The following is a 17818-nucleotide window of genomic DNA, read 5'->3' on the forward strand; positions in this document are numbered from 1 at the left end:
ATTACAGATTAACAAATAAAGAGAAATAGTGATACAGCATGTTTGGAGATCTACATGCACAACCTGTTTCTTATTACTGATGTGTGCTTATTCTAATAGAATTATACATGAATTATACCTGTATAGTCTGACAGCAGACCGATTTTCTTGGCTGCATTTGTCGTATAGATCAGACTGTATTTATCATAGTGGTCGATGTAGGCACAAGCATTGGGCAACACAGTTTAAAGGGTGCAAATCAATAGTATAATGTTTATTTTGTATTGATGTGCTATCATATACAGTGTTATCTACAAAAAATGTTTAACAGTTCAAGCTTAATCACTTATGGTGAACATTACTCACATTATATTGCAGCAGTGTTTAATTATAAAAAGAACACATACAGATAAAAGTGCAGATATTTGGTTTGCATAGTATGTACTAACCAGACTACACAACCAAGTAATACTCTTTACATATTGTAACATGGGGTGTAGAAATGAGGACACAAGACAGACACGTACTCGGTAAGGCAGTGTCTTTAATAGCTGCAGACACTGCACTACAGCATACATGTGCATAGGCCTGGACACACACAGGCACATAACAGAAAATAAGCAACTGAACATAAAAGGTCCCAACACTCCTCGTGCGTAGCAGTAAGCAGTGGCTTGCAGCCACAATTGGCCATGCTCTCCCAACATAGCCTTTGGTCCCTGGCACTACAACACTAAGGCCTACGAACCGGCCGCTAGTCAGCATCAGTGCAAAGAGCATCAGGTGTATGAGAGTTTTAAGCCCTTCCTGTGCTGCTGACTTCCTGCTGGCTGTGGGCGATCTGGAAAATCTGGAGTTCCATATCTCCACTTTGGTCTGTGCAGCTCGGAAAACCCAGAGTTGAAAACTAATATTGCAGCTGCAGAATGTGTCTGTCTTGTTTTAGTCTCCCTTGGAGGGAGCTGATCCCACCAGAATGTGGGCATTCAAGTGAGAGACAACCCTTCTCACCACAATGCATAGTTGCCTACCTTTGGCTTCTCCCCGGGAGAAGCCTTGGTAGGAGAAGCGGGTGGGCTGTGACGGGACCTGACAGTTTGCGCCATTAAGCCCCGTCCCCTTCGTGGCAAATTGTCACAAATGGCTTCTATTTAGATAGGGGGCGTGGCTAAATGATGCGATTATCTGAGAATCGCATAACTAAGCCCCGCCCCCTACACGGGGACCCGCGATCTCAGCTGAAATTCTCCCCATTCTGCCAACTTCACTAGGGAGTGGGCAGAATGCGAGAAAAGTGCCTACCCTTCCAGGTGTGTGGAGGGTTACCCGAAAAATCAGGAGCCTCACCTGAAAACTGGGAGGGTATGCATGTATGCCACAATATGCATAATGTACTGTGCACATGATGCAAACTAACACAAATAGAAAACAAAATACAGACATTTTATAATGTATATTAAACTTTCCCTAAAATAGTCTACTAGGGGTAGAGTTACTAATAATTATGATTGGCTAAGAGTGGTCTGACTACAGGAAGCCTTGTGGGTGACCTGTCAGACTCTGGGGAAGCGATGTATATACACGGCTTCTGTGTCTGTTGGGTTTGGGTAATCGTTTTTTTTTTTTAAAGAAGACCAACCAGGGAGTAGGTAAGTATGTAGTGTGAGTACGGGTGAGTGAGTGATTGTGTAGTAAAGTGTTAAAAAATGCGGTGTCGATGTACTGTATTTTGGTTAATAATTTCATCACAGTGAGGGTACAGGTGCCAGCGGCCTGCTGGCACTTGTGGTTCTACAAGTGCCGCATGGCAGACTTTCTGGGACGTGTAATCCCACTGTGAAGAACAATATTAGTACTAAAATTAACCCATTACCACTGCACCCACTGCCACCAGGGGTGCAGGAAGAGAACTGGGCTTTCAGCCCAGGGCTGGTAGATCCTCGGGAGAGGGGATCCCATTTTATTGGGGGTCCCCAATTTCCGAGGATTGGATTCCTTGGGCTGACCAGTTTGGGGTTTGTTTACATTATGAACAGGGGACCCCACGCTTTGTGTGTCCCTGCTATAGTGCAACCCCCCCTGGCTGGTTCAGCCCGGTGCTGGGTTTAGAAAAATAGGGGGGACCCCACACCATTTTTTTTTTTACCCTTTCTTTAACCAATAGTACAGAGGCACCTCACAGGTCACACTGATCTGTGTAGTGCTTCTGCAGAACACGCTGCTGAGGAGGTTGTGCATTTTAAACTTCTATTTTGTCCCAACTTTGCTCCATTTACGATCATGTTTGCAAACATGATTCTTGGGTAATTCCCGTTGTATACCTGTCTATGGAAAGCACTTGTGAGTTGTTTCAATGGTGTATTGACTTGTATTTGTGTGTTTGGCTATAATTTATTATTATTTATTATTTATTACCAGTTATTTATATAGCACACACAAATTCCGCAGCACTTTACAGAGAATATTTGGTCATTCACATCAGTCCCTGCCCCAGTGGGGCTTACATTCTATATTCCCTACCACATGCGCACACACATACACACTAGGGTTAATTTGTGTTGGGAGCCAATTAACCTACCTGTATATTTTTGGAGTGTGGGAGTAAATTAGAGTACCCGGAGGAAACCCACACAAGCACAGGGAGAATATACAAACTCTGCACAGGTAGGGTCGTGGTGGGAATCGAACCCATGACCTCAGTGCTGTGAGGCAGTAATGCTAACCATTACACCGTCATTTGCAGATAGTTTTGTGTTTTTACACCCGTGTTTGCCTTTAGTAAATCTCTGTCTTTGAAAATCAGGGGAAACACACCCAGGAGTGCAATATGAGACAGACATGATTCTTAGTAAATATACCCTTAGGTACTCAAACAATGGTTTAGCTTTTTTTGTCACCTCTTGGTCACAAATGTTATGGCAGTTTGCAGCCTTTCATTTTGATGCTGTTCAAACAATGGGCCTTATTCAGAGATTAACGCTAATGCAATCACAACTGCAATCTCTTAAGGACCGCAATAGCGAAAATGCTGATGTCTCCAAAGCCTCCCAGAGCATAGGGACGTCCACTGCTGTCTTCTCATATCCATCCGACAACCTGCAACAACGTAAACATCAGGAGCATTGACGTAGATCAGGCAGCCGCGCAGCTTCTGAGTGAAGTCTGGCCTATCTCAAACACTGCGCTCTCCTGGCACGCTGAGAGCTCTCATGCTCTGAAGGAGATCGCAATGGTAAATTTATGCACGCCCATGAAATGCCGTATAAATGGTCAGACACGCCAGCGTTTCCTTAGCCACTTCCCTTTACCTCCCACAAACACTTACTACCTGTCACTCACTTTGCGAGTGATTCCTCTGTGCGAGTGTATTCACAAACCTATCGCTGCGCGTTCGCTGTATGGCTTTCATGCATGCGCAGTGGCTAAAGATCGCTCAATCAGTGTAAATATCGGCATTGCGTAAATCTCTGAATCACGCCCAGTGTTTATGAGCTCAGGGGAGTTTCATAGAGTTATGATTTCCTCCAACACAGACACAGCTTGGAATGTAAACTAAGGGTAAGTAGTCTCTTCAGACCACTGTGAAATGTTAAATGCAAACCGTTCACACTGTTGTCTTTATTATGGTAACTTGATTTACATTTCCCAATTAAAATGTTAAAATAACAGACCTGAGTTAACACGAAACATTTGCTGCATTGATTCTGCTGAACTAAATCTGTAAATCAATGTCATTCATAGCTCATGGGATTAGACACATGAATATATTGATGATGTCTGAGCTGGTGATTTTGAGCTTTATCTTTTTCCCCCAATTGTCAGATAACTTTAAGCCTGCTTTAGTGTAAGTCTAATGGTGCACGTATATCTAATGGTACAGTAGTTGTAAATAAGGTTATCATGCATTCAGAAGCTTAGGTAATGAAATGAATTGACAACATAGCTTAGGGCATGAGTCCATAGTTGTTAAGAGAACTCGGAGGATGATGACAAAATGCCAAGAGAGCAAGTTAAAGGATAATCAATGACAGGCCTAGGACAAGACTGTCAACAAATGGCGTGCATGGGAGGATGCCAGTTGAGCTTAAACACGCGCATGGTGCCAGGTGCATCTCATCTGGAATGTGATGAATATGTGGCAGTAGGTGGTTTTTCAAATATGTTCTCTATGAAATTGAGAGATTACATTATTATCTAACTAAACAAGTAAATTACATCGCAAACCTGAGGGTACCCTTACCCATAGGCCACATTGTGTGTACCAGATGCTTCTAAAGCTAGGTACACAACATACTTGCCGATTAATTTACTATTCCTCCCTGGGAGAAGCCTGGGTAGGTGAAACAGGTAAGCTGAGTTGGGGACGGGGCCAAAGCGATCTCGTCACTAAGCTCCACCCCCTTGCAGGAATTCAGCACGATTATGCATATTTAAACTAGGGGGTGCGGCTAAATGATGCGATCCTCATGGAATCGCGTCATTAGACCACGCCCCCAATGCTCAGAACCGCCGATCCTCGCTAATATTCTCCCCATTCTGTCCACTTCACTAGGAAGTGGGCAGAATTTCGGGAGAAGTGCCTGCCCTTCCGGGGGTGTGGGGGGTTACCCGAAAAATCGTGAGCCTCCCACGAAAACCGGGCGGGTAGGCATGTACACACACTATATGATGTGTGACCCAGCAATGGTGCAATGCATTGTAACGATACATTTGAGCGTGATGTACACAGTGCTCAATGCGTGTACAATGGCTCCATGTGATGTTACATGCTGCATGTAACAGCATTGCGTCGTTCATTGCCTCATCCAGAACAGCAGATGGGACAATGCGACGAACGACCGTCAAGGACGACAGATCGAGCGTACACACTATACGATATGTACAACATACAGTTCCGATCCAAGTCATAACAATATATCGTATAGCATGTATCCAGCTTTAGACTTCATGCCCTGGAAGTTTCCTTTCTTATAGATGGTTCTATACAGTAGATATTTGAATTACATGAACCATATGTGTTTTAAAATCCCCACAAGCTAGTGGCGGAACTCCTGGAGACAATGGAGTCATTTGCTGCCGGGCACCAGCCCTGAAGGGGGCACTCTGCTCCATTGTCACCCGGCCATTCCATGTTGCAGTGCTGAGGAGCCGCATGGAGGATTAGCACCGCTGCTGATCGGCGCTCCACCTTTATGACCTGCTGCTGCCGGAGTGCTCTTTGGTCATGGACGTCACATAGCATGTGATCGCTGCGACCCTCTTGAGCACTGTCCGCGCACGCAGGGGGGTTTCTGGGTAAACCTGAAACAGAGTGTATAGAAAATCCTGCTCATGGACACTTACAATTTAGTGTAGTATTACATAGTTACTCGTGCTGAAGGCATGTTAAGTGTACCTGTCACCAGTAAATTATAATAGTAAATCAATAAATATATTTAGCAAGAAGTTGTGATTGTCATGAAAGAGCACCTAGTTCTCTTATATAGTGCTCCCAGTATGTAAATTGCTTGACTTGAACTCTGAGTTGATCTTGAGTCTGCCTTAACCTCCTGTCTACTGGGCCAGTGTCCCCTCTTACATATAGCTATCTTGCTGTTCTGGTACTCACAAGCTATTATAGGTGCACGCTCATATGCTATTATAGGTGCACTCTCACAAGCTATTATAGGTGTACTCTCACTCTCACATGCTATTATAGGTGCACTCTCACATGCTATTATAGGTGCACGCTCACATGCTATTATAGGTGTACTCTCACATGCTATTATAGGTGCACGCTCACATGCTATTATAGGTGCACGCTCACATGCTATTATAGGTGCACGCTCACATGCTATTATAGATGCACTCTCACAAGCTATTATAGGTGTACTCTCACTCTCACATGCTATTATAGGTGCACTCTCACATGCTATTATAGGTGCACGCTCACATGCTATTATAGGTGCACGCTCACATGCTATTATAGGTGCACTCTCACAAGCTATTATAGGTGCACTCTCACTCTCACATGCTATTATAGGTGCACGCTCACATGCTATTATAGGTGCACGCTCACATGCTATTATAGGTGCACTCACATGCTATTATAGGTGCACGCTCACATGCTATTATAGGTGCACGCTCACATGCTATTATAGGTGCAAGCTCACATGCTATTATAGGTGCACTCTCACAAGCTATTGCAGGTGCACTCTCACAAGTTATTATATGTGCACTCTCACATGCTATTATAGGTGCACTCTCACATGCTATTATAGGTGCACTCTCACAAGCTATTACAGGAGCACTCTCACAAACTGTTACAGTTGCACTCTCACACGCTATTATAGGTGTACTCTCACACGCTATTATAGGTGCACTCTCACAAGGTGTTATAGGTGTACTCTCACAAGGTGTTATAGGTGCACTATCACAAGCTGTTATAGGTGCACTCTCACAAGGTGTTAATGATGCACTCTCACAAGGTGTTATATGTGCACTCTCACAAGGTGTTAATGATACACTCTCACAAGGTGTTAATGATGCACTCTCACAAGCTGTTATAGGTGAACTCTTACAAGGTGTTAAGGTGAGATTCAAAGTTGGTAAAATTAGTTGTACGATTTCCCTTGAAATTCTTCCCTTGAAATTCTTCATAAGATGAGGTCAAATGGTGTACGATTGATCATCAAGATCATAGGATAAGATGCATAGAAGTGTATCAAATCGTACATGATCAGTTGAGATCTCTCTGCAAAACCAACTGATCTGCGATCCAACTAGACAACGGCGGGGACGCGCATCGGGGTCGCAGAAGACTCAAAATACAACTATTTGCAAACGATTGGTCTGTCCAACCTGTAGAAACTGCCAAAATCGTGTTAAAAATCGTCCCGTGTATGGCCAGCTTAAATGATGCACTCTCACAAGGTGTTATAGGTGCACTCTCACAAGGTGTTATAAGTGCACTCTCCCAAGCTGTTATAGGTGCACTCTCACAAGGTGTTATAGGTACACTCTCACAAGCTAGCATAGGCGAAACTAGCCATTTCATAATAGGTGGTCCCAGTTCTAACACCATAACTTATGTTAACTTTAGTGGCGCAGGTTTGAAAACAAAGTAACATGTAGTGTATGCACGCCGAAGGCGCGTGTCAAAAGAAAAAACTGATCCTGAAGAAACTGATCCAGACGTTGTCTTCAGTTAGTATTCTCTAGTCATGTTGGAGATTACAAGGTCCCAGAAGATGCCTGTTTGTGTAGGTAATACCGACGCCTATTTTAAGTCCCTTGTCGGGATATCCTTGTCAATATTGATATCATAACTACATCCCCTTTCACAAGCTAGGTGCACTCTCACAAAGTGTTATAGGTGCACTCTCACAAGGTAGGTGCACTCTCACAAGCTATCATTGGTGTACTCTCACAAGGTGTTATAGATGCACTCTCACAAGCTATTTTAGGTAGCAAGGAGATATTTTTTATTAGTGTATGCTTAGTGTAAAGGAGACAATGTCATAACACAATTCTCAACAATGTTATCTTTAACCTTAAATATAATCCTGTTTCTAATACCATCAATCAATGTTCTGAACTTACTGAAAAGAGAATGTTTTTTTTTTTTCTGAAAATATGTTTCCTTAGATGTTACTTTACAGAGCTTCTGCTTTGTATTACAGGAAATACATATTCGGGTGAATTTCTGGATGGAGAATTGCATGGCCATGGTGTCATGCAGTACAAAGATGGTGGAAGATATGAAGGGGAGTTTGTGTTTGGGATAAGAGAAGGTGAGTAACAATTCCAAGATTAATCACATGACTATTTTAGTGGGGCCACTTTACCATACCCCAGTTATGAAATGTTTTGAACATTTGCAAAGATCTTGTACCCTGTCATACCCAGACATATGAAAAGGCTCGGATTTACATTTATTTCTACCATTGCCACTTTTTCAGCATCAAAATCCTTAATTGTCGCAGCGCCTACTGCGTCCTACCTGTATAAAATAAATACATAGAAATAATTTATTGAATGCTTCATTAGTTTAATCCGTGAATTAAATTTAAACCGAGTGCAACCTGTATATTTGGCTGATTATCTCGCTGGCTCTCATGCACTGGCCTGTCTACAATGGGTTGCGAGTTTTGGGGGGGTTCGTTATGCGCTCAGAATTGAAACAGATGGGTTATTGGGAGCAGCTAATTCAATGAAGTGTCCAACCTCAGAAATGGTCATAGAAATTTAGAGAGAAGGTACTTGCGCTATACCTGAGTGTCTGGCTCCTTCGGTGTATGTGTCTCAGTTTCTGAATCTAGGGTATGGGATCGCGTATGTGCAATGTTGGAGGGGCAAATAATATCACTTATGCAGTGTTGAGTAAATACATGAACCTTTATTGTAGTGATAGAAGTAGTCACAGTGCTCCTAGACCCAATGCACGTATGCTATCCAAACTAGGAGAAAGGATGAGTATAATATAACAGCATGATGATGGGGTAATGTTGCCTGGGATCCCATACCCTAGATTCAGAAACTGAGACACATACACAGACGGAACCAGACACTCTGGTGTAGCGCTAGTACCATCTCTCTCTATAACAGGGGTAGAGTGTGCAGCGGGCCCCGCACCACACCCCAAACAGGGCCATCTTTTGTGTGGTATATTTGGAAAGAATGCCCCAGCGTAGGTGATAGTGAAGACTCTGAGCGCTCGCAAGCGCAAGCGATGTTGGGCCAGTGCGCATGCGCGAGACTCGGATAGCGACGGGCAAGCTGTCGCTATGGGTCTCGCTACAAAGGGGGCGTGCTGTCGATGGTGAGTGACAGCACGCCCCCTTTAGTGGGTGTTCCGGGGGCGTGGATGGCCAGACGGAGGTGTTCCCATGGGAACGCCTATTGTCTGGGTCTGGCCCCACTGACATCACAAGTGATGTCAGTGGGAGTGCTTTTGGTTCTGATAGAGCCAAAAGCACTCCAGGGCTTGCGGCAGACGAGACCCTACCACAATGGTCTCGTCCAAGCCCGATGGTCGCGATGGTCTTGACCATTGCGACTATCTTTTTGGCCGCTCGCTATAGCTGTGGGTGGTCACCCACAGCTATGCGAGTGGCCAGGAGGCCGCTCTAAAAATAGAGAGGGACAGCCCTGATTCAGAGCGAGCGCTCTGAAAGAGCGTCCGGCTCTGAATCAGGCCCTCTGTCTCTATGCCAGAGCCTGTACTATCTCCTACACAGTCGCCATTTTCTAAAAATATCACATGGAAGATTGTGCCGCTGGCAAAAGGTAGGCGGGGTGGACCATGTGACAGGGGATGGGTGAGAGCAGCACATGGTCCACCCCAGGAGTTATCACACCTTTGCTTTCAGGTTCTTCTGCTTCTCTATCGTACTTAGACACAGCCCCTAAACAGTTTTATAGCTTGGAGACCCAGGGGAAGTAAACAAGCCCTCCAATACTATACCTGTAACCTATACAAACACATTTGTAAATGTTTACTTGTAGCAATGTACAAAATCTTTATACTCCTTTTTATGAATCATTTCTTTTCATTCCATGTAGGACATGGGTTGTTGGTGGACAAAGATGGACAGACCTACTCCGGGGCTTTTCATAACAACAAAAGATATGGAGAAGGACAAATGACTTTCCAGTGAGTTTCTTAGTTTTACCCCAAATGTCTCTTTGACAAGAGATCCCAAGTTATTTGTTACATTTATGTGTGCTATATTCTATCACCTTACATGCAAATCTATAGAGCCTGATATTCTAGTAATGTAGTGGCTGTGTGTTAACCTTGGAACACTGGGCCTGATTCAGCAAGGAATGCAGTTGCAAAGATGCACACAATTGGTCGATTGTTACGTTCTGCGCATGCGTATGCATTGCAGAGCGTGAACTAGCAATTGCGATGGGAACTGCATTTGCAGAGGCTACGCAGACCCAGAGCAGAGTGATAGACAGGAAGTGCCGTTTCTGGGTGGTGATGGGGTGTGTGGTCGGGCTAACGCAGGCGTGCATAAATTATCCACTGCGTGGCTATAAGCAGCCATAGCACTGATAGCGTGCGTGCGTGGCTGTTAGCAATTTCTGAGTAAGGTCAGGGCTTGTGCAAGTGTGCATATGGGTCCGATGTTACCGATTGTTTCACTATGTTGCCCTAATATACGGATGTCAGTAATGGAAAGTTGGCGTCCTTATGTCTGGCTGCGTTCGCAATGTGAATGCACACATTTAAATAGCACCGCTGATATTACTAACTGCGGTGCGTGCGTATCAGCAGAATTGCGTTCCGTAGTGAATCAGGCCCACTGTTGCTATATTGAATTTGCCTTCATTACTTTATACTAATGGGGGGGTTTCCATCGGCAGCCAGCATTACGATACAGCAGTTTGGTATTTTACAATACTTTGGTGTTTTAATTAGTACCTATATATGTTTTGTCTTGTGAGATCTTCTGATATCATTAAAACTTTTAATAGATTTATTAAGAGTGCTCCTAAAAAAAAAAAAGAGCGTTTCCCTATTCTCTTTGATTGTTACTGTTGACATAACTCTAAGGGAGCACCATAGGTTTTCTATATTGGATACCAATTATCTATATCAGTTTATATGTATGTAATCACCCTAGTGAGACAGGGTGGGATCTGTGTAGCAACCTATCCCCATTCTTTTGCAATATATAAAAGTTGTCAGGAAAACTATACAGGGTCACATTCTGCCTGTGAGAGGACCTGTTGAATAACATGCACTGAGTGGTGTTGTATTTGATTTGAATGCACTGGTCTAATTTGTATTCACATTTGAGGTATGCAAACTACTTATATTTGGGCAAAGCAGAAAACCTCATACTTAGAGAAGTAAACAGGGCATAAAATGAATATAGATGTAGAAATAATGTGCACCTGTGTCCAGCAAGGGAACTTTATTTTTCGTCTATAAACACTCAGCTTGTGCTGTATGTCATCTAACGCTACATGTGTCTGCCAGTGGGATGGCGTCACACTGAGTGCGTATGGCCTGTAATCTGAAGGAACACGTGTTTTGATGTCATGCATTCCAAATGTGTTTCTAAAGCTCCCAGTGTAATGCTAGCTGGTTTTCTGGCAGAATTCGCTGTACACATATTTACTTTGCCTGGTTACTTAGCTGTTTTGAGCTGGCACAGATCAGACAGCAGGTGTGATCGGGTCTAACACAAGCAAGTGGCACCCATGTGATTTTGTTATCTGAGGAAAGGGATATCCCACAGAAGAGAGAGGGGCTGTGGTTCTCAAATCCACTGGAAGGAACACGTGGGCTAGAGTTCTGTGCAATTTACTGGGCTACACTCCAAAGCAATCACAGAGGACTCCATAACATCGTATATACTTACTGAATAGGGCTACACAGAAGAAACATTGAGTATGTTTTCTGGTTTTAACTTCTCATCCATAATTTTATGTCTCTGATGACTGTCTCTTGCTATGCTGTAAATCTAGATAATGGATCTGCCACCATAAATTATTATTTGCTGATTTAATAGTGACCGCACAATGTAACTTGTAAGATGAGCAATACTGAAATGAAAAAAGTTTAAACTTAAAAAGGCAAATAAAATTTGTCAGTAACACACTTTGCCCCCAATGAATAGAACGGGGAAAAGCACAATACTGGTAACAGTGAGCATTGGGAACTACTCCCCACTGCTAACACTCTCACAATGTTCTATGTTAGGTACAATTTCCTCCATGCCCAGCAGTATAACATGTAGGACCTTAATTAACGAACAATAATGGGTACATACTCATCTTTGCGGCCCTCTGCTGGAGGCGCTGGTTACGCTACTTACGTATCTTCACTAGTCAGTGAAGATACATAAGTAGAGTAAACTTGAGGAATTACCATTCGGCCCCTTGCGGGCACGGTGGATCACTTCGCTCACCACAAGGATATATTCCCCCTCCATGCCCACTTGGATGGTAGGGAATGACGTTGGACACTGGCTGATCTTTAGGCTACTTACGTATCTTCACTGACTAGTGAAGATACGTAAGTAGCGTAACCAGCGCCTCCAGCAGGGGGCCGCTTAGATGAGGAAGTACCAAATAATGTAAGTAGAATCAGACATGACCTCCTTCATTTATCACAGTGTACATGAAGCAAATCACTCCTGATTGGCTGCCCGGCAATAAAGTAGGCGGGCTCACCATTGATGAACTCGTTTGGCATTGGAAGTGGCTTGTGAGTCTCATCTACAGTATATGTTTATGTTATATGTAAGGATTATGGCCCTGATTCAGAGCCGGACGCTCTGACCAGAGCGCTCGCTCTGAATCAGGGCCCACCTCCATAAATATGGAGCGTCCTCCTGGACGCACGTATAGCTGTGGGTCACCACCCACAGCATATACGAGCGTGCAGGATGATGGTCGCGATGGTCTTGACCATCGCGACCATCGCCAGTGCGAGCTGAAGCCTGCGGTTGAGTTTCTCAACCGCAAGGCCAGGAGTGATTTTGGCTCTATCAGAGCCAAAATCACTCCCACTGACTTCTGAAATCACTCCCAGAGCCAAAATCACTCCCACCGGCTTCTGACGGTAGGCGTTCCCTTGGGAACGCCTCCGTCTGGGAGGCACGCCCCACGCCCACCGAAGGGGGCGTGCTGTCAATCAACATCGACAGCACGCCCCCTTTGATCAGACACTACGAGCGAAGGAAAGTCCTTCGCTCGTCGCGTCTCGCGCATGCGCACGACGGAGCTCCCTCCGTCGTGCGCATGCGCAGTGCAGACCATCGACCCACTTGCGAGCGGACAGCCGCTCGCGAGTGGGTCTGAATCAGGCCCAATGTCAGACCAGGAAAAGAAGAATATTTCAGGTAATTATTTGTTATGGCAACTACAAAAATACTCTAAAAATGCAGCAATATCAATAAATTATCAATTGGGCAACAATATTTATAACTGACCAAGTACTTGTAGTGGCACTACAAGAATCCATATGCACTGGCGCCCATGTGCATTCTGTTTAGTTCTACAAGCGCCACCATGCAAGAGCAGTTATGAGCGGTCAGTGCATGCTAGAACTTGTAGTGCCAAAATGCATATTACACTGGTACCCACTGGGCAGGGGCACCATGAAGAGCACCCTGCTAGTTGGCAGCTAGCAGGAAGTTCTGGGGCCCTAGAGAAACGGGCCTAAAGATTAGTAGCCTGGGCTGTTTGAAATGGGAAGGAAGGTTTTTATTATAATTATTTATTTACTTTTAAGTTCTAACAGACAAGATAGCTCACACACAGGATGAACCACCTTGTATTTTTTCTTGCAGTCTGAAATGCAGTATTGCAAACCACACATTCTTAAACGGTTGCATTTGTACAGTATAGTTGCCATTTGAAAAAAGAAAATCAGGAAATCAATTTCAAAACTGGCTATTTTTATGCCTCGCGTAAATCAGATGGTTTGCAGACCATATATATATAAGAAAAGGGGGAGTAGGATAACTGCGCACTGAGAATGGGTATGGTAATAGCGAGCTGCAGTAAATTATAACAGCTGACTCTGTAGATATGGGAATAGGTAATTTGAATTATATATTGCGCTCAGCTATACCTCGTGCCAAACTAAAGAACTGGTCCAATGTGGGCTAATTAAATTATTATAAGGGTATGTATGTTAAGAAAAAACGTTTTAATGGTAAAAGACATACACAAACTAGATATAAATCACTACATATAACATAAGCAAATAAGATTAGGTAGGGTATGGTAATGAGCAGAAATACCATATGATACGAATATATGGAGGAGATCAATATCAAACTGCTGAACTTACAAATGATTGCATATATCAAGATATGGTAATGGTGACTATGAGTGAGTATCAGAAATCAAATTGAGTCACTTCCAGAGGAATAATGATGCTTGCAAAACGGAAATGTAGGCAAAAAGTCTTGTGAATGGGGTTGTAAATGGTACCAGCGGCGTCCCGCTGATACCTGACAGTACTATAATGTAGCGCTGGTGGTGAGATGCCCGGGATGTACTTCTTGAGGAAGGGAGTACGGACTAGTCGGCAAGTAGGGGGTTAACTCCAACGGGCTACTAACACCTCTGGTGCAGGTACTGGCAGTATGCCTGATCCCAGACGCCTGCCATAAATGCACTCCGGAGCAGCTGTTGCCGTTGGTGTGAGGGGATGTTATGGTCGGGCTCTCTGAAGCCAATAACCATACACCCCTACCACACCAGAGACTTACCTTCCTTAACCTCGCCGCTGTCTGCTCCTTCCTCCTGCCGGCTGTGCTGGCTTGTGATGCGTGACTTCCCTTCTTCCTGTCTGGTTCTCCTGGTCTAGTCACATGTCCGTCCCTTCTCCTCTGTACGCTTCTCCCCTGTCTGCGTCTTCCGGGTATGGTCACATGAGGGCGATTGAGTCGTGGGTCGATCCGTTTGTGTGGACAGCAGTAATCCTCATAAAGATCTCCAAAATATAAATGTTTGTGATAGTCCTGTGGTGGATTCTTTTGTCACCAACGCGTTTCAGCCCGTTTGGCCTTTTTCAAGGAGTTGTGTGCCAGTAAAGGAGTACATTTTCTGCAGCATTATATAGGAGGGGTCTTCTACATGGGTTGGTCCTATGTAAATGCAGCATGTCCTGATTGGTCAACAAATTAACTCTAATTCCTCATTAAAACAGGGTATTACAGGTGGTTGAATGCTCAGCTGCATGTTATAAGTGCATAGCTGGTTATATGCATTGGCATCTTGGTCACACAATTAAATAATAGAATTCATTAAATAAATAAGTAAAGAAAGAAATAAAAATGGCAATGGGTGACTAATAATAATAGAATAGTAAGTTATTTTTGTAAATAATAGGGTATTAAGCATAAATAGATTAAAAATAAATAAATGTAATAAAGTAAAATAAAATAATTAAATAAAATGAAAAGGAAGAATTAATTCCCTATATATATATATATATATATATATATATATATATATATATATATATGTGTGCACACCTAAATATCTCAATAATTAGTAGTCGATTTGTCTATTGTATTGAGCGCAAGCACATACATACACAGAACTGTATATATATATATATATATAGATATATATATATACATACGCACATAAACATATATATCAACATGTATAAACACACATACTCGACCGCACACACACATAGTCACACTCCCATGTTGGTACAAATACTAATATGTCCCACAATTGGTCCTATGTCTCACAGAGAGTAAGAAGTATTGTATGTAAGGATTATAACGGTAACGATAGATCCTTTATACTAATCCTCAAGCGAAGGACAGATGTTCTTATTGAGTGTAGCTCTTTAGTCACTTTTTGCATATTATGGATTTTATTTCGTTATCCAAATTGTGTCCTTTTGGTGCGAATGTATTAAGCTCATACATCCATTTCAGCTCCCTTGTGTTAATTTTGTGTTCATAATTACCCCCTCTCCAATTAGGTGTGACTTCTTCGATTCCTAGGAATCTGAGTGTTTTGGGGTCGCTATTATGACAGAGCTTGAAATGGTTCGATAGAATATGCTCTACAACTCCTTTTCTGATGTTTGTGATGTATTCGTTTATGCGTATTCTCAAAGGTCTTGTTGTCCTCCCATTATACTGTTTACCGCATCCACATTCTAATAAATATATTATTCCTTTACTGTGGCATGTGATTCTGTTGGTTATTGGATATTCTTGCCTGTATTGTTGGATTTGAATGTGGTGGTGGGTTTTGTCGTTCTTTGTCCCATATTCTTACATCCTATGCATCCACCACAATAGAAAAATCCTAATGTAGGTGTATTGTTATCAATGGTAGTTTATATGAGTTGTTTTGGTGGAATGTGGTTGTGTTCTAATTTGTATTTCAAATCAGGTGCTTTCCTGTACACAATTTTTGGTTTTAATGGTAAAATGTCTGCAAGATTATCATCCCCAAGTAGGATCGGCCATCGTCTTTTTATGATTTGTTGTATTTGTTTTGCTTGTCTGGAGTATTGCGTAATGAATGATGGTGTTTCCGTGTCTTTCCGGTTCTTATCATGTTTATAATCGAGTAAGCTGTTTCTTGCTAAATGTTCTACTTCCTTGAATGCTCATTCTACTGTATGTTTGTTGTATTGTTTGTCCAAAAATTTAATTGATAATTCCTGTCCTTGTGTCTGGAAATCTTTTAATTTTGAACAGTTCCTCCTTAATCTGAGGAACTGTCCTTTCGGTATCGTTTCTAGCCAACGTGGATGGTGCCAGCTGCTTGACAAGATGAAACTATTGACATCCACTGATTTCCTGTAAGTATTTGTATGTACAGTTCCCTCTTCTATAAATATGTTGAGGTCTAAAAATGTAACTTGTGTTTTACTGTAATTAGAAGTGAAACATAGATGATTGTCGTTATTGTTAATCAAGGTTAGAAAGTTGAGCAATGTTTGCTCATCTCCTCGCCAAATGAAAAACACTTCGTCGATGTATCTTCTCCAGAGTACTAGATTTGCCCCAAGCTCAGATCGACCCCAGATGTTGAGGTCCTCCCACCAACTCATAAATAAGTTGGCGTAGCTTGGGGAAAATCTCGTACCCATCGCTGTTCTTCCCAAAGACATCCAATGGGAAGAACAACTATGGCTTGTGATGACAGACATTACTTCATTATATTCAATAATTGACCATACACAAGGTATTTCCAGCATTAGATACCATTTAGATAAAGACAATTCTTTAACAGATGCGCAACGAGATTTTATAATCAATAGTATTAATTTCATACTCAAACATAATTACGTATGGTTCGACAATCAGTTTTATCTGCAAACCACAGGTACAGCGATGGGTACGAGATTATAATCCTTACATACAATACTTCTTACTCTCTGTGAGACATAGGACCAATTGTGTGTCATATTAGTATTTGTACCAACATGGGAGTGTGACTCCTTCTCCATATATGTGTGTGGTCGTGTATGTGTGTTTATACATGTTGATATATATGTTTATGTGCGTATGTATGTATGTGTGTGTGTGTGTGTGTGTGTGTGTATATATATATATATACAGTTCTGTGTATGTATGTGCTTGCGCTCAATACAATAGACACATCGACTACTAATTATTGAGATATTTAGCTGTGCACACATATATATATATATATATATATATATAGGGAATTAATTCTTCCTTTTCAATTTATTTAATTATTTTATTTTACTTTATTACATTTATTTATTTTTAATCTATTTATGCTTAATACCCTATTATTTACAAAAATAACTTACTATTCTATTATTACTATTAGTCACCCATTGCCATTTTTATTTCTTTCATTTACTTATTTATTTAATGAATTCTATTATTTAATTGTGTGACCAAGATGCCAATGCATATAATCAGCTATGCACTTATAACATGCAGCTGAGCATTCAACCACCTGTAATACCCTGTTTTAATGAGGAATTAGAGTTAATTTGTTGACCAATCAGGAAATGCTGCATTTACATAGGACCAACCCATGTAGAAGACCCCTCCTATATAATGCTGCAGAAAATGTACTCCTTTACTGGCACACAACTCCTTGAAAAAGGCCAAACGGGCTGAAACGCGTTGGAAACAAAAGAATCCACCACAGGACTATTACAAACATTTATATTTTGGAGATCTTTATGAGGATTACTGCTGTCCATACAAACGGATCGAGCAGCGTCTCAATCACCCTCATGTGACCATACCCGGAAGAAGCAGACAGGGGAGAAGCGTACAGAGGAGAAGGGACAGACACGTGACTAGACCAGGAGAACCAGACAGGAAGAAGGGAAGTCACGCATCACAAGCCAGCACAGCCGGCA

General features: G+C 42.4%; 1 protein-coding gene across 3 annotated transcripts in view; it reads left to right on the forward strand.

Annotated features, from left to right (window-relative positions):
• Window positions 1-17818, forward strand: part of MORN1 (MORN repeat containing 1) — a 735456-nt gene that overhangs the window by 66458 nt on the left and 651180 nt on the right. For all 3 annotated transcript variants that reach the window (XM_088468235.1, XM_088468237.1, XM_088468236.1), the window contains exons 4-5: window positions 7641-7751; window positions 9523-9613. In XM_088468235.1, the coding sequence (XP_088324361.1) occupies window positions 7641-7751; window positions 9523-9613 (202 nt within the window). The remainder of the gene's footprint in view (window positions 1-7640; window positions 7752-9522; window positions 9614-17818) is intronic.

The sequence above is a fragment of the Taudactylus pleione genome, unplaced genomic scaffold, assembly GCF_031769625.1.
Source record: "Taudactylus pleione unplaced genomic scaffold, aTauple2 ptg000082l, whole genome shotgun sequence".
Taxonomy (NCBI): Eukaryota; Metazoa; Chordata; class Amphibia; order Anura; family Myobatrachidae; genus Taudactylus; species Taudactylus pleione.